The sequence below is a fragment of the Rattus rattus genome, chromosome 5 (assembly GCF_011064425.1).
Source record: "Rattus rattus isolate New Zealand chromosome 5, Rrattus_CSIRO_v1, whole genome shotgun sequence".
Taxonomy (NCBI): Eukaryota; Metazoa; Chordata; class Mammalia; order Rodentia; family Muridae; genus Rattus; species Rattus rattus.
This window is the reverse complement of record NC_046158.1, coordinates 100,032,189-100,050,427: the sequence shown is the minus strand read 5'-3', so window position 1 is coordinate 100,050,427 and position 18,239 is coordinate 100,032,189. Positions and strand designations below refer to the sequence as shown.

Genomic DNA, 18,239 nt, shown 5'->3' with positions numbered 1-18,239 from the left:
AGGTAATGGTGAGTCTATCTCCCTGACATGTATATTCTAAACTGTGAAAGTAAACACCTAGGTGTACTAAGATCTAATTTGTAAACAGTCATAACTACTGTGAGCTGGGAACAAAGCTTAGTGGTAGATCACTTGTCTAGCATATATGAGGCTATATGCTCGATTCCTAGAACTTTGACAAACAAAGCAATAAAAATGCCATAAAACTACTTTAACATTAAATTTAACCCAAATTAATATTAAGAGCAGGAGAGATATTCCGCTGGTAAAAAATGCTTGCTGCAAATGTCTGATGACCTGAGTTCAACCTGGGGACCCAAAGTAAAGGTGAGAGAAGAATGACTCCCACAGTTATCCTCTGTCTCTGCAGTTCTCACCATGGCACTTGACAGGGTTTCCCTGTGTAGCCCTGGCTGTCCTGGAGCCCACTGTGAAAACCAGGGTGGTGTTAAACTCACACAGATCTGCCTGCCTCTGCCTCTCTGAATGTTGGGATTAAAGACCAAGCTATGATTTTGGTATTTTTTTCTTCTAACATACCAGACAGGTGAATGAATAGTTGGGACTGAAGTTGACAGTTAATCCTAGTTGTTTATTTGGAGATTACAATTTATAGGCATATCAGACTTTCATCAAATTTGGCAATTTTGTTATTAAATTTATGTTTTATTGTGCTATATTTATATGTTCATCAAATCTTATATGTTATATGTTGTCAAATCTTTTGCAGAGATAGAAAGCTTTAGGACCTGTAGTCACATCCACTTAACGTGGACTTGAGGATCTACATGATCTTTTTAAATTGGAAATGATTACCAATATCAGGGGGAGGGGGTTGTGTTTTTTCTAAACAGGTTTCTTTATGCAGTCCTGGCTGTCCTTGGAACTCACTATGTCAACCAAGCTAGCCTCAAATTTACAGAGATCAACTAACTTGTCTCTGCTTTTCAAGTTCTGGGATTAAAAGAGTGTGTTGCCACCACCACCTAGCAATTCCCAATATTTATTACATTTATTTAGTGTGTGTGTGTGTGTTCACACACCTGCTTCAGTGTGTATGTGTCAGTCAATTACAGCTTGCCCCCCCCCATGTGCCTTTTAGGGATGGAATTCAAATCCTTAGTAAATTCGCCTTATTTTTATTTGGGAATTATAACAATCTTCTCGTTTCTCGTTCCCCTCTCTCTCTCTCTCTCTCTCTCTCTCTCTCTCTCTCTCTCTCTCTCTCTCTCTGCGTGTGTGTGTGTGTGTGTGTTTGTGTGCATGCATGCCCGTGTGCATGTGGGAGCATGCACATGAGTGTGCATGTGTATGTTTGTGTAGGTGTGTTTTGGTACCCACAGAGCACACAGGAGTGGAATAAGAATCCTCTGGAGGCAGAGTTAGAGGCAGTTGTAAGCTACCTGATATGGGGGCTGTAAACTAAATTCAGATTATCTTCAAAGGGGATACTTATTCTTAATTGCTGAGATATGCCCCCCCTTCAAAAAGATTTGTTTGTTTTTTATTGTATATGTTGTGTTTGTGATGTGTGTGTCTGTATGTGTATGTGGTATGTGTGATGTATGCACGATGCCTGCAGAGGTCAGAAGATGTTGGATTCTTTGGAGCTAGAGATATTGGTGGCTGTGAGTTGCCCAACATGGGTGCTGGGAAAAACTCAGGTCTTCTGCAAAAGTGTAGGCGTTCTTAACTTCAGAGCTGATCTCTGGCAATTACCAAACCCATTCCCCCTTTAAGATAAAAGAATCCCCTAACTGAATCCAGAGTTTTTCATTTCAGTAGGCTAGTCCATTAGTGAGCCCCTCCACCCTACTGATTAAAACACACACACATACACACACACACACACACACACACACACACACACACACACACACACACACACACACACACAGATGCATTTCCTTGAGACAGGGTCTCACTTTGTAGCTCTGACTGGTCTAAAGCTCATTTGTAAACCAGACTAGCCGGGAACTCACAGAGATCCAACTGTCTCTGCCTCAGGAGTTTCAGTATTAAAGTGTGTAGTTCCTTATAATTTTTAAGTATAAGAGAATATAAAAAGTTTAGGACCGAGAATCTTATAACAAAACATATAAAATGAAGACATTAATTATGAATACATTAAGTATGTACATTAAATACATTAAATATGATTATGTGTTGATAATTTCATTGCTTATCTAAAGAAATAAAGTATTGACAGAACAACTTTATTAGTGCTTAACAAATGCTTGCTAGGCTGGGAAAAAAAGTCAGGCACTCTGATGCGGTCAGTTACTACTATGGCAGAAAGTAAACATAATTACAGAACAGTGGGACACACTGCATATACTAATGAAGTATGCTCTACAACTTGAAATAGTATGAGAAGAGAAACTGACATGGACAAGATAATGCAGACATGAGTTAGGGCTGTACTGAATTGGTGGCCACACTGGCATTTCAAATCATAGTAGGAGCTTGCTAAAAACAGAATAGACACATATTAGAGTATTTCCACTTCCAAATTATGGTCTTGGGTTTATGAGCTGGGTGGTAGAGCACATGCCTAGTATGTGCATGCCCTGGACTCTGTTCCCAGCACCAACATGCATGAAAAGAAGGTGTAAGTCAATCCTCATGGCAGTCTGACCAGCGATGTGCAAGCTCTATCCCTATTGGCTAGCTTCCACAGTGCAGGAAGGTGCTCCATCAGTCTCATCCAGATCAAACCCTGTGATCCCCAGCCTTATCCAGAGTGAGTCCTGTGCGCTACCATAAGGAACGGTCTGGTAAGACAGGCCCACGGGAAGAGCAGTGTAATCAACACCATGGAAGTAACATTTTCTGATTGGATGTAAGGCCTGCTCCACAAAATGAAACCCATACCTGGCACTATTACTAGGGCCAGGAACCTGTGACTGCACAGGTCATAGACCCTCCAGGAAGAACTACTATTCTCCTAAATAGACACAGTATTGAACCAACTCCCAGTGGCGTATCATTATATATGCAGATAAATCCATCTCTCAGGCCTCATCAGTGAAGCTTTATAGCAAAGAAGAGTATGATGAATGCAGACACTCAGACTGCAGCATGTCTAACTCTAAATGGGACATCTATTTCAGACCTCCTCGTCCTCTCACAGCTCTGGGATCTGTGGAAGATGGGAAGAAAGACGTGGAGAATGAAGGCAGGCACCAAGTCCCACTCCTGGCTAAGGAATTACTGGCAATTGATAACTGCTGGGAAAGGGAGAAGTCAGGTTTTTGTTTGTTTGTTTTTGTTTTTTCCCTTTATGGTTTTTCGAGACAGAGTTTATCTGTGTAGCTGTGGTTATCCTCAAACTCTCTCTGTAGACCAGGCTGGCCTTAAACTCAGAGATCCATAGCTGCTTCTGCCTCCTCAGTGCTGGGCCAAAGGTATGCAACTGCCATGGCCTGGCAGGAGAAGTCAGTTTTCTTTAAGAGTGTAGTCCCCTAGCAAGTATACCACACTGAAATGGAAGGCCACACAAAGAAGAATACATAGGCAACATGAAAGACCAAACCCAGTCACTACTGCAGATGCTAAGAAGTGCATGCTGACAGAGCATGATAAAGCTGTCTCCTGAGAGGCTCTGCCAGAGCATGACAAATACAGAGGAGGATGTTTGCAGCCAACCATTAAACTGAGAACAGGGTCCCCAATGGAGGAGTTAGAGAAAGGATTGAAGGAGCTGAAGGCGTTTGCAACCCCATAGAAAGAACAACAATATCAACCAATCAGAGCTTCTAAGGACTAAACCACCAACCGAAGAGTATATACATGGAGGACCCATGGCTCCACCCACATATGTAACAATGGGAGGAGAGGCCCTTGGTCCTGGGAAGGCTCGATGCCTCAGTGTAGGGGATGCTAGGGCAGGGAGCGGGGAGTTAGTGGGTGGGGGGAGCACCCTCGTAGAAGCAGGGGGAGGAGGGATGGGATAGGAGGTTTTGGAGGGGAAACCAGGAAAGGAATGACATTTGGAATGTAAATAAAGAAAATATCCAATAAAAACTATTATAAAATGTTTCTAATAAAATAAGTATCACACATAAAAAAAAAAAAAAAAAAAGAAAAAAAGGAAAAAACTGGGTGATTAGGGAATGGAATGAATCTGAAGATTTGGGGCTGGGGGTAGGGTGGGGTGTCAATGATCAAAACACAGTATATGAAATTCCCCAAAATATTGAAATTTATTCTTATTATGTATTTATTTATTTAAACAAACAGGATCTCATTGTGCAGCTTTGTTTGTTTGTTTACTGGAACAGGATCTTACTGTGTAGTCATGGCAGGTCTAGAACTCACTTTGAAAACTATGCTGGCTTTGAGATCAGAGATCACCCTGTTCCTGTCTTCCAAGTACTGGGATTAAAGGTGTGTGCCTCAACCCCTGGTCCAAAAAAGAAAAAAAAAAAGCTCTAAGTGAGACGGTTTAATGCATGAATACTAGACCACAAGCACTATCTCCTTCCTGCCTGCTCTTTGCCAACTTGACAGATAGGAAAGGTGAAACGCAACTGAGAAAATGCCTCCATCAGATAAAAATGATTTACTTGGAAAGACCCAACCCACTGGGTCGTGAGCAGGTGGTCCTGGGGTGTATGAGAAAGCAGGCTGAGCAAGCCGGAGGGAACAAGCCAGTCAACAGCATGACTCCATGGTCTCTGTTCTGGTTCCTGTTCTGACTTCCTTTCATGAAGGACTTGTAAGCTGTTTCCTACTTTAGCTGCTTTTGGCAACCATGCTTCAACATAATAAGGAAACTGTTACTAACAATTTCCAAGGTAAAATGAAATTTATTAAGAATGAGGAAATAAACAGACATTAGCGTTAGAGAAGTATATCATTATAAACTTGAAAGAGGGGATAAAAGGAGAATCATCCAACGGTGACAATGCACAGCTATAATACAGCCCAGCACTGAGGAGAGGGAGGGGGAGCGGAAGGGTAAGGAGAAGGAAGAGGAAGAGGAAGAAGAGGAGGAGGAGGAGGAGGAAGGGGGAGGAACAATCAGAAGTCCAAGGGCCTTTCAGCTAGTTCAGGAGTTCTAATCCAGCCTAGGGAAGAGATTTTGTCTCAAAAACAAAACAGAACAAAACAAAAAAACAACACACAAACAAAAAACATTCTAGGCCAATAAGAAGATAGATTAGTGGGTAAAGGAGCTTACCACCACATATGACAATTCAATCCTGAGAAGAAGAGAACTGCCTTTGCAAAGTCATCTTCTGACCCTCATATGCAAACTGTGGCACACATATGCACACAGATACACACTAACTAACTAACTAACTAACTAACTAACTAACTAACTAACTAACTAAATGAATGTAAAAATGTTTCCAAGTGTTGCAGACTGTGGCTCATGCTTATCTAATACCCATGAGGTTTAGGAACTATTTGTGTTCAAGTTAATGGAAACTACACAGCAAAACTATCTCCAATATCAACAGTGAGGAGCTGATTGTCTCAATGTTAAGAGCACTCAGTGCGTAAGGTTCTCTTGGAGAGGTGATAGGTTCTGTTACCAGCATCTAATCAGGCAACTTACAAATGCTTATAACTCCCGTTTCAGGGGATCTAACACCCTCTTCTGGAGTCCATGGGCAGTTACATTTATATGGTACATATACATACATTCACATACATATATACACATGAAATAAATGTATCTTTAAAATATAAAAAAAAACTAGAAGACAAAACAGAAAATAAAAAACCAAAATAAACCTCCCAAGCAAACAATAACTACAACAAAATGAAGAGGCAAACTTCTCCAAAAACATTAAAACCTTTAGCATCAAACTCAGCAAAGCAGCAGGACACAAAACAGACACATAAAAGCAGCAGAGGTTCTGAGTGCTAGCACTGAAGAATCTGAAAATTAATAATACCATAAGCAGAATAAGGTAGAGATAAATTAAAGAGGTAATACAAAATTTGTATAAAAACACTGCTGAAAGAAATTAAAGATGATATAAATAAATGAAAAGGCTGTGAAGATGGCAATATTCTCAGATGGGTTCCACAGACTCACAGTAATGCCTAACCTAACTGCTGGGGCTAGGAATATAGTTCACCAGGTAAAGTGCTTGTTGCATAAGCATAAGAACTCAAAGTGATCCCTAGAACCCACGTGTCCCCTATGTTCATCGCAGCCTTATTTATAATAGCCAGAAGCTGGAAACAACCCAGATGTCCCTCAACAGAGGAATGGATACAGAAATTGTGATACATTTACACAGCGGAGTACTACTTAGTCATTAAAAACAATGACTTCATGAAATTCCCAGGCAAATGGATGGAACTTGAAAATATCATCCTGAATGAGGTAACCTAGTCACAAAAGAACACACATGGTATGCACTTACTGATAAGTTGATATTAGCCAAAAAAGTTTTGAATATCCATGATACAACTCACAGACCATATGAAACCCAAGAAGAAAGATCACACTAAAGTGTGGATGCTACAGTACCACTCAGTAGCGGGAAGAGAATATAATCTCTGGGAAGTAGAGGGGGAGAAGGATCTTGGAGGGAGAGAGGAGGGGGAAGGGAAAGGGGGGGGTCCAGTTCAGACATGGGAGATGAGAGAAGTACAGAGGGTCAGGAATTTGAAAGGTGTGTAGCAATGGGGAAGGGGGAACTGGAGGTAGCCACTAGAAATCCCAAATGCCAGGGACCCAAGAGGTTTCCAGGATCCAACAGGGAGAACTTTAGCGGAAATACCCAACAAAAGGCAGAGAGAACCTGTAGACACCATATCCAGTGATTAGGCACAGCACTCAGTTGAGGGATGGGACCACCCACCCATCTCAAAAATATTAATCCAGGGGTTGGGGATTTAGCTCAGTGGTAGAGCGCTTGCCTAGGAAGCGCAAGGCCCTGGGTTCGATCCCCAGCTCCGGAAAAAAAGAACCAAAAAAAAAAAAAAAAAAAAAAAAAAAAAAAAAAATATTAATCCAGAATTCCTCCTGTCAAAAGGAAATGTAGTGACAAAAGAATGGAGCAGAGACTGAAGGAAAGGCCATCCAGAGAATGCCCCACCCAGGGATCCATCCCATCTGCGGACACCAAACCCAGACACTACTGCTGATGCCAAGAAGTGCTTACTGACAGGAGCCTGCTATAGCTGTCCTCTGAGAGGCTCTGCCAGAGCCTAACCAATACAGATGTGGATGTACACAGCCAAACACTGGACTGAGCGTCGGGATCCCAATGGGGAAGTTAGGGCAAGAACTGTAGGAGCTAAAGGAGTTTGCAACCTCATAGGAAGAAAAACAATATCAACCAACCAGACCCTCCAAAGCTCCCAGGTTCTAAATCACCAACCAAAGAGTGTACATGGAGCGACCCCCAGCTCCAGCCACATATGTAGCAGAGAATGGCCTTATCTGGCATCACTGGGAGGGGAGCCCTTGGTCCTGTGGAGGCTTGATGATTCAGGATAGAGGAACACTAGGCCACTGAGGCAGGAGTGTAGGACAGGGAGCACCTTCATGGGGGAGTGGAGGGTAATCTGGGAAGGGGGAATAACATTTGACGTAAATAAATAAAATAACCAATAATAATAAGAAACAGAAGCACTGGGCAAGGAGACACATTCACAGACAATGCTGGGAAGTAGGGATAGGGCCTAGGCCTAGTTAACTGGTCATCCAGTTGTGCCACATGAGTGAGCTCCAGGTTCAGTGAGAGACCTGGTCTAACAATATAAGGGAGAGCAATATAAAGGACATCAATCTCTGATCTCTACATACATGTGCACACACGTGTATATACATATACCCCAGCAGAGACACACACATACACAGAGAGAGAGAGAGAGAGAGAGAGAGAGACTGAAACTGAGACTTTAGACAGTGGGTCTAGCATGCAATACACATAGAAAAAAAATATAGTATCCCCAATATATACGAAACTCTTACAACAACAATAACAACAACAACAACAAAAACAACAACAACAACAAAATCCAATTTTAAAACTGGGCAAAGAACTTTTTAATCGGACATTTCTCCCACAGTATATACAAACAGAACACCAAAAGGAGCTTAGTCTTTAGAGACACAAATCAAAACCAAAACAACTGAAGCCTAGGATGGCAGTGCAAGGCCTGCGTCTGATCCACAGCACTGAACGACAAAGAGAATGAGGAATGAAATACCTTATCACACCCAGTAGGTTGGCAGCACCGAGAGAAAGAGCCAGTGTATGGGGAAAAGAGTAAGTGTTGCTGGCGGGTGGAGACACTGCAACTTCTTTAAAAAAAAAAAAAAAAAAGACAGGGTCTCAACGTAGTCCAGGCTGGCCTCAAACTCACTATGGAAGCTAAGATTACAAATATGTCTGTTTTTATGTGGTGCTGGCAGTCGGGATTCCTGTATGCTAGGCAAGCATTCTACCAACTGAGTCATCCCTGCCTTGGAACTCTTCCATATCTCAGAAGGAATGTATTAATAAAATTGTGCAGCTGTTATGGAAAATGGCCTGGCAGTTCCTTAAAAAGCTAAACACAGATATTATGTGACTCAGCAATTCCACATCCAGGTACACATCCAAAAGGCTTCAGACAGGCATCAACAGGAAATCTGTGCATGAATCTTCATGGCAGCACTCCTTATAATACTCAGAGGGTAGAAATAAGCCAAGTGCCCATCAATGGTTAAATAAACAAACGCATCCATGAACTGATTATTATCTAGCTTATAAAGGAATAAAACAGTAATACGTTCTACACCACTCTAAGAGCTGAAGCATGCTAAGAAGCTTGGCACTACAGGGCAGCTTGAACCCTGAATCCCCGGTCTTTACCCCTCAGATGCTGAGTTCAGAGGAGTGTACCACCACATTCGGTGTAAGGCCAGATAGTTTATGATGCTACTTATTGAAATATGTGTAAGAGCAGAATGGTCATTACCAGGGCTCTAAGGAGAGAACAGAGAAATGACAATTTAATGGGTTCAGGGTTCTTCCAGCTGCCCTTCCAGAGAACGAGTATTCAATGGCCAGCACCCTCATGGTGGCTTACAACTGTCTGTAACTCTAGTTCCAGGGAATCCAGAGTCTTCCTCTTGTCTGGAACCATGGTTGCACATGGTTCCCAGATACATACATATTTGGGTTCTCCCAAAATACATATAAATGAAAAAATTTAAAGGAAATACATAAACAAAGTCCTCTATCAGGAAAGGCACTAGAGTAGGATAAACATTTTGAAAGTCATTTATTAAAGGCTAATATCTCAATTTTTCTAAAAGATCTGATATAGAAACAATCTATAAACATTTCAGGGTAAATTTTTAAAAAAAAAATCAATATACAGATTACATACTAGGAAATCTTTAAAATAAAATTCCTCATATAAAACAGCGTAGGCAGCCAGGCTGCCCAGCAGGCTAAAGAGGACATTTCTTGAACCCAGTGAACTGAACTCCTGTTCAGCTCAGCATGGGCAATATAGTGAGATCTTGCCTCAAAAACAGTAAAATACTATTTTTAAAAAAAAACAGGTGGGATTGGGGATTTAGCTCAGTGGTAGAGCATTTGCCTAGCAAGCGCAAGGCCCTGGGTTCGGTCCCCAGCTCCTAAAAAAAAGAAAAGAAAAAGAAAAAGAAAAAAACAAACAAACAAACAAAACAAAACAGGCTATCAACAGGGCTAGAGACTGAAGCCAGGATCCTGTACACGATAGGAGTGTGTTACCACTGAACTTCACCACCAAACTCCACTAATACACTCTGAAGGAATTCTTATATTCTAAATATCCTATAAGAGATAAAGATTAATGTGGACAGATCCCAGGGCAACATTAACCATCTGCAGTGACACTGAAAGCCGCTCTAAAGATGTATGAGTTGCAAAGCTGTCAAAGGTTTGACTCAGTAACTTCTTTCTTTGAACTACACTTGAATTTAAAGTAGGAGGAATAAATAATCTGGAAAAAAAATCATGACAAGTAAAATGAAAAAATGAAATAATCTAAATAGTAAGAGTAAAAAGCACAATGGAATAGTAAATTTGGCTCAAATATGAAGGCCCAAGCTCCAAACCAGACACATGATCCTAGCCTATGGGCATTCTTATGTGCAGATGGGAGGCAGAGATGGGAAAGGTCCAGAGAGCTGGAGCCAGCGAGCCTGGTGAGCACTGTGGAACAGCAATGAGCACCTGTCCTCGCGAGGTCAGGGAAGAGCCAGGGTGAGAGTGAGCACACCTGACGTTGTCCTTGGCACTGTGGCACTGTGGCACTGGGGCCCACCTTCACACACATAGATGCACACATACAAAGAATGTGTGTACTTTGTGTGCATGTGCATGTGTATTTTAATGACAAATACAAAATTATTGGAGAGATGGCTCAGTTTTAAGATCGCCTCTTTTCCAGAGGACCTGGGTTCGATTCCTAGTACCAACATGGTGGTTCACAACTGCCTGTAACTCCTGTCCCATAAATCTGACACCCTCTTCTGGCCTCCACAAGCACCAGGCACATAGGTGGTACAAAGACACACATGAAGACAAGACACCCATACACATAAAATAAAATTAAAGGTGTGTAAGAGAGCTGGTGCAGTAGTAGCACATGCCTGCAACACCAACACTTACGAAGCTGAGATGGGCGATGACTACAAGTCCTAGGTCATCCAGGGCTATATAGCAAGACCCTGCTCCCACCACCCTACCACGGGCATTAACAATGTCAGTGGAAATGAATTTAAAAACAGTACTTTGGGGGCTGGAGAGACTTTCAGTGGTATAGAGCACTTGCTACTGTTGCAGAGAACAAGATTCAGCTCCCAGTACCCAAACAATAGCTCACAACTGCCTCTAACTCCAGTTCTAGGAGGCCCAACAGTGTCTCCTAGCCTCCAAGGTTACTGAATATACACGGTACATATACACACATGTAGGCAAAACACATACATTTTTTCTTTAAAAGAAAGTACACACACTGATTTCAGTTCTTCATTAATGATACATGGAAAATAATTTAAGGCTCAGTAGAGGTTCTTCCAAATTAACTTATAGAGAGTAATTTTCCAGCGTAATTTACAGACATTCTTTACCTACAAATCAATCTATGTATACTAAAGTGTAAATCGATACTAGCAAAATTTCTGTAGAATCAACGCTATAAGAGAATCTAGGTGACAAGTTAAGAGCCTTATTATTATTATAAACTTCTTTTTGAACATCTAACATTGTTTGTGTGCATACATGTGCCTGGGTGCATGTGTGATGCTGCATATACATGTGGAGATCAAAGGAAAGTTTGCAAAAGCCAGTTTGTGTGTGTGTGTGTGTGTGTGTGTGTGTGTGTGTGTGTGTGTGTGTGTGTGTGTGTGTGTATTGGTCCTGGGGATCAAACTCAGAACATCACTATCAGCAAGCGCCTTCACTCACTGAGCCATCTAACCAGCCCTATATTAGTATTATTCCCCCCACACCTCTCTCTTTCTTTCTTTCTTTCTTTTTTTTTTAAAGAATTGCATGTATCCCAAACTCAACATGTACCAAGAATGACCTTGAACTCATACTCCTGCTTCTACCTCCTAAAGGCTGAGATGACGGGTGTGCACTATCACTTCTAGTTTATGTGGGGCTAGGAATAAAGTTCAGGGCTTCATGCACCCCCTTCCCCCTTTTTTGTGAGACAATGTTGCACTATGCAGTCCAGGCTGGTCTTCAACTCACTAACCCTGGTTGGCTTCAAATTTGTGATTCTCCTGTCTCAGTCTTCAAAGTGCCAAGGAGTATAGGTGTGAGCCACCAGGACCAATTCATTTAAACCTCTTGTTTAATGTTGTTCCCTGTCCTACTTGAGAGAAAAGATTTTCAGTCTGTGGTGGTTATTAGCAACTTGGTAAGACTCACTGAAGAAACTAGCCTCTGGTCTGTTGGTGAAAGATGATCCAGATTAGGCTAATTTAAGTTGCAAGATCCACTCTAAATGTGGGTGGGCTGAGATCCCAGACTGCATAAAAGGAGAAAGTGAGCTGAGCACACTCTGCATAGGTCTTCCCTAAGGAGGCTCTGCGGACAGCTGCCTCCCTCAAACTCCTGCTAACATACCTTCCCTTACTAGATAGGCTGTACTGTGATCCAAAATCAACACTTCCTTAAAATGTTTTCTTCAGGTGTTTTGTTTCAGCAATGAAACAAGTAACTAGCACACAAGCCAATTCTGCAATGGGACTTACGGGAAAATTTTTTTCCCAACATATTTAAAAGTTAGCTACATTCTTACAAATAAAACGTTATTTAAGTAGCATTTTAATCAAGCTGCACAAATACACTTTAATATATCATGGAAGACAATTAATGTTCAAATTATAATATATTCATATATACATACATATAAGTAACTTAGAAAACAGCAAAAGTGTTTGAATAAATGAAACATGTCCAATTCTCAACCTATAAGCAACCTGTGTGCAAATAATACTGTTTCTGGGACAGTTGCTGCCATCACTGGAGCTTTTGAATATTCTGTCTACTTAGGACTGAAGGGGAGAAGGAGCCGAGAACAGAAGATGGAATGGGATTGACCTAAAAAGGGACAGCACTGACAGCAAATTCTCTCTGCTACCACAGGTTTTCCTTACAGATCCCAAGAATCCACTAACTAGAGTTACACAGATTTAGAGACCTTAACTTACCAAAATCAGTGTCTGAAGTAACTAAGCGACAAACCTCATTCCACAGCGCTATGAGTGCGTTGACACCCACACGAGGCAGAGACAACTGGAAGGGATGGAGGTGGAAGCCCATGGATCCTCCCTCCCATTACTGCAGTCTCTCCAGGTGCCTGCTCTCCCCAATGATCCACTTTTCAAAACTACTTTCTGCCCTCCTAAATCAAAGTTTCCCTCATTAGATTTGCAAACGGTATCTTTCCTATTTCTCCAAAAAAGCTTAAATGCCCAAGAATTAAGCATTTTTTAAGAAATCAACTCACCTGAAATTTATTAACAATGATGACCATGATAAGCTTTTTAGAGTTTCTTTAGACTATTTTCTATCCACTTAAAAACAAATTTTCTTTTATATTTTAACAGAACTATACTTTCTCTTTACACATCTGTTAGAGCATAACAATGAAATCACAACTCAGTCTCGCATAGAAATATATTTAAACAACTCCTACTGGCATAGTACTGATAGTATTCACCAACTGATTCTTACTTTGCTTCAACTTGTGGAAATCATTGGCTCTGTCCTTGGTGGCCTGCTTTATCGTGTCTGTTTGAATTCTGGGTTCTCGCTCCAGGTTTGGGCCTGGAATTATGTGCTGAAGAGGATTTGAAGGGTTCTGTTTTGAAGTACTAGGATTTTCATTCTGGTTTAGATGTGAACCTACAATATAAAAGAAAATTAAAAGAATGTAATTAGGGCTGGAGAGATGGCTCAGCGGTTAAGAGCACTGGCTGCTCTTCCAGAGGCTCTGAAATCAGTTTCTAGCAACCACATGGTGGCTCACAACCATCTATAGTGAGATCTGATGCCCTCTTCTGGCTTGCAGGTGTACACACAGGCATACATGCAGGCAAAACACTGTATACATAATAAATATATCTTTAAAACAAAACAAAAAGCAAGTTGTTGTTATTGTTATTACTATTATTATTAGACAGGGTTTCTATATGTAGCCCTGGTAATCCCGAAACCCAGTTTATAGGTCATGCTGGCCTTGAACTTAAGAGATCCACCTGCCTCCACTTCCCAAGTACTAAGATTAAAGGCCTGTGCTGCCACTGCCACCATCATCGTAACCACCACCACCACCTGGCTAAGAATGTAACTCCCCACCGTTCTTTGGAGCCAAGTTCCAAATCCAGGGCTCTATATTGCTAAGCAAGCACCCTACTGTACTAAATCTCCAACCCAAGAATATAATTCTTTAACAGAACAATTTCATATGACCTGATTTAGAAAAGCAAAAAATCATGGCCATCTGACATTGGGAGGTCATAGAGTTGGTTTAGTATTAAAGTTTACTCTATTTTATCAAATATCACATCATCTGTAGCTAAGTATTTTGACCACTGACTACAAGCTTATCCAACTTCTTTTGTCTGTAGGTTTCTACACAGGAGAAATGACACTCATTCTTCTCCTCCCAAATCCAAACAGCTGCTAGAGATCTCTAAGATCTGCCAAGGTTTGAGACTTTTAATATCTTTGTCATCCTCCTCTATACAATGATTCATTGCCATTGTTTTCTAATGCTTTTTATCAGTATGTCTTTTATCTCATCTTGGCTGTAGGCGCTTTCCAAAATTGAGACTAGAAACTATGGCTTTATACAAGCTCAGGAATTGCTCTATTCTTGCGCTGAGTCCCGAGCCCGCTTGACCCATTAAGGCTAATAGTTTCGAAATCATAAAGTTCCTCAGCCAGCAATCTCCACATCTCTCTGTGTGTGCATGTATGTTATGCGCCAGTCATTTAAAAATATATTAATTTGCAGAACAGATGCTATCTCACCATGTTCTACTTCCTTTATAGTAACAACTGAACCCTGAGTGGTTCTCAAACGGAATGCTAAGTGAGATTTATACCTGCAGCCATGTTTGCTGAGAGAGGCTGTCCAGTTAGAAGATGGGATATGGTTTGATGACTTTCATGTTGAGAAGCTAACACGGGGGGCTTCTTTAAAGCTGTAAGAAAAAACAGATCCATATTATTCCCATTAAAGTACTGTGGTTTCTAAAATACCATGAACCAACTTACAACGAAGTAATCCTAGCTATGTGTATCCCAATTTTATAATTCTTATCCTTGGCATATTAAAACATTCTTATACGATTATTAAGTCATAGATGCACACTATACTCTCTATTCTGTCTTGCTGGCTGTCATATTCAAATAGTTACTGCCACATAACAGGCAGGTAAGCAGAGAGTTTATGAATAAACAAGTTAATCTCTTCAAATATAATGACTTACAACCATGAGATCTTTTTCTATAAATAATTACAAGCAAAAATTAGTACTTAGGTACAGATTAGGTAAAACATTAAGAACAGTGTACTCTGAGTTGCTCAACATTTTTTATGACATTTATATTTACTTATTTGTGTAGATGAATGTTTTGGGAGCAGGGAAGCCAGGATACCACAAAGTGGGACATGGGGATTTAACTCAGAACATCAGGTTTGGTGGCAGGTGCTTTTACGGGCGAGGAGGGCGCGGAGTGAAGTCCCAAGACAAAGGAGCGCCGCCTTTTGGTGGTCCAAGCTGCGGTCGCCCAGGTTCTTTGTCAAAAATTGGGGATTGCCCTTTGTCAAAGTCGGGGATTGCCCTCAGCACAGGAGAGGAAAGCCTGGAGGAAGGACCATCCTTTTGGCTTTGTGTTTGTCCCAACAATGGCACGATGAACCTGATGAACTGGGAGTACGCTCTCCCTGGAAAGAAGGGGACTCCGTGGGAAGGAGGCTTGTTCAAGCTACGGATGCTTTTCAAAGATGACTATTCGTCCTCACCACCAAAATGTAAATTTGAGCCACCACTGTTTCATCCAAACGTGTATCCTTCTGGCACAGTGTGCCTGTCCATCCTGGAGGAAGACAAGGACTGGTGGCCAACTTCTAAATGAACCAAATATTCAAGACCCAGCTCAAGCAGAGGGAAGCCTATACAATTTACTGCCAAAACAGAGTGGAATATGAGAAAAGGGTTCCAGCACAAGCGAAGAAGTTTGCCCCCTCATAAGCAGCGGCCCCGGGCTCCTTGACCAGGAAGGGATTGGCTTGGCAAGAACTTGTTTACAACCTTTTGCAGATCTAAGTAGCTCCATACAGTTACTAGTAGCCTGGAAGGGTTGAGCGGGCGCCATTTTCCATTTCCGCCACTGGCATATTCAGTCTTTTGTATTTTTGATTACTGAGTAAAACTTGCTTTTATTTTAATACTGATGTCAGTATTTCAACTGCTGTAAAGTGATAAACGTTTGTACTTGGTGAGCCCCTAGGAGCTAGTTTCTTCGTGTCTTGCTTGGATGCAGGCATGCTTTCCTCTGTTCAGAGCTCTGGCCTCCAGCTGGAGTATGACAGAACCACACCGTCCCTCCTTCCTTCCCTAGCCTCCTGCTTCTCAGAAACCTGGGCTGTTGCTTATGAGCCTCAGATCCAAAGCTGGCCAGCATCTCCATTCTGCACCACTTCCTTTGTGTTTAGGGCATTTTGTCTGTGTTGCTGTTTAGAGTAAATAAACTGTTTATATAAAAAAAATAAAATAACAAAACAACTATATTGACAATTCTGGAATTTTGGTTTCTTTAAAAAAAACTCAGAAATATTTTAAGAATGTCTTTGTTTTAATCCCAGGGGTAGGGACATGGGGCTATTTCAAACTGTCTGCAGCAGTGGATGAGAATTTGCTTCATGCTCTAGCAGAGACGTGGTTTTGCCGGCTGTAGATGGTTTCTGCGATTGTGTGAAGTATGGAACTCTGGGAACTTTTCAGAGGGTGTATAACTGCTAGCGCCCTGGTAGTGGTGTTGGTGGCCATTCAGGGGGGTTGGTTGCAGTTTATTAGTACTCATGCTCAAAGAAGAACTAAAAGGAAAGAAATTAGATTCAGGGACTCTCTGTCTGTCTGTCTCCCTCTCTCTTTCTCCCTCCCTCCTCTCCCTCTTTCTCTCCCTCCCTCCTCTCCTATCTAGTGACAGGGGGTGAAACTGGAGGGGGGGAGATAAAGGTTAGGAAAAAGAAGAACCCACAAAGTAGCAAAGACCAGCTACACGTGAGTTTTATTTAGTAGCTCAGGTGAGCTTGAAATTCAGTATTCAGCCCAGGCTGAATACTCGAACATATGGCTTTAACTACTGTCCTCGTGCTGCGATTACAGGCATGAGCAGCCATGTTTAGCTCTGGAGTTCTTACTTTGTATTTCTTAAACATTTATTTTAATTTAGTGTGTGTGTATATGTGCACGTGCACATGCCTGAGTGTATGTATATACCCCATGTGCACGCTGGAGCCTGTGGAGTTCAGAAGGGGGTGAGTTCCCTGGACCTGGAGTTGCAGACGGTTGTGAGCTGCCACATGGGTGCTGGGCTCTGAACCTGGGTCCTTTGCAAAAACAGTAAATACTCTTAACTACTAAACCATTTCTACAGCCCCTGCAAACTTTTACTTTTAAGATAGGAAATGTTATTTGTACAACGAGCTTTACCAACAAGAAGGTACTTAAGTTAGAAATTTCTTCTCTCTTAAGAAATGAAGGTCAACAGAAAAAAATTACTTTTTGCGTATCAGCATTCATTCCAATACACCCTGCACAGAAGGAAAAGAATACGATGGGAAAGCAGACAGCTCACAGGAAAACTCAGAAAAAGGAAACAAGAGGGGAAGAAAAAAATCTAGATGCTCCTACCTATAAATACAGGCACATTTTATTTCCTAAAGATTGGTGTGGTGATTTGATGGTATATGATCCTATTTCACATTTCTGCTGGATACAGAACCAGCTTTCCCTTGTAGTTAGGAGACAAGGGCCTTTAATTCTGACATTGACGATATAGATGAAACTGAGTAAGTCACTTTGTTTGTTTTTGAGACAGGGTTTCTCTGTAGCTCTGTCCTGGAATGTGCTTTGTAGAGTAAGCTGGCCTCAAACTCCAGAGATCTGCCTGCCTCTGCCTCCTTACTGCTGGGATTAAAGGCCTGCCTGGCTTGAATAATCGGGCCTCACATCTTATTTGAGCCATCAAATACATTCCAAGCACATATAATCTCTTTCCCTTCTTCAACAACATAGAAGGCTAATATGAACATGTGGAATCATGATAGAAACCACTGTTCCGATGTTCAAAGAGAGCCTCCCACCCTACATCAAGCTTTAAGGGGAAACCTTTGTCATTTTAGGATACTGTACTTTGAAGATGTCTAGTAGACATTACTTCACAGTCTATTCTAACTAGCACATATTACTTGGATCATTTTTACAGTGTACTTAAATGATTTTATGTCATTTATTACATAGTGTTTAAACTTAAGTATACAAGAAGTCTGGCATTTACTCTGAGAAAAACATCACTCAAGCACACAGCTGTTCTCTTCATGACTTTGTCACCATTATATCCTGTTTCCACTGCCATCAGCAATGCCCAACACATGTCTGCATACAAAGCCTTCAATGAACAGCACTTCATTAGAATCAACAGCGTAACTGTGCCTTGCTAATGGATAGAGGCAGCTTAGTTCTGTCTATAAAT

General features: G+C 41.4%; 1 protein-coding gene across 2 annotated transcripts in view; it reads right to left on the bottom strand.

The window, feature by feature from the left end:
• Golm2 (golgi membrane protein 2) overlaps positions 1-18,239 on the bottom strand; it is a 66,425-nt gene that overhangs the window by 11,603 nt on the left and 36,583 nt on the right. For both annotated transcript variants that reach the window (XM_032904082.1, XM_032904081.1), the window contains exons 7-8: positions 14,582-14,680; positions 13,206-13,376 (exon numbers count right to left, since the gene is read on the bottom strand). In XM_032904082.1, the coding sequence (XP_032759973.1) occupies positions 13,206-13,376; positions 14,582-14,680 (270 nt within the window). The remainder of the gene's footprint in view (positions 1-13,205; positions 13,377-14,581; positions 14,681-18,239) is intronic.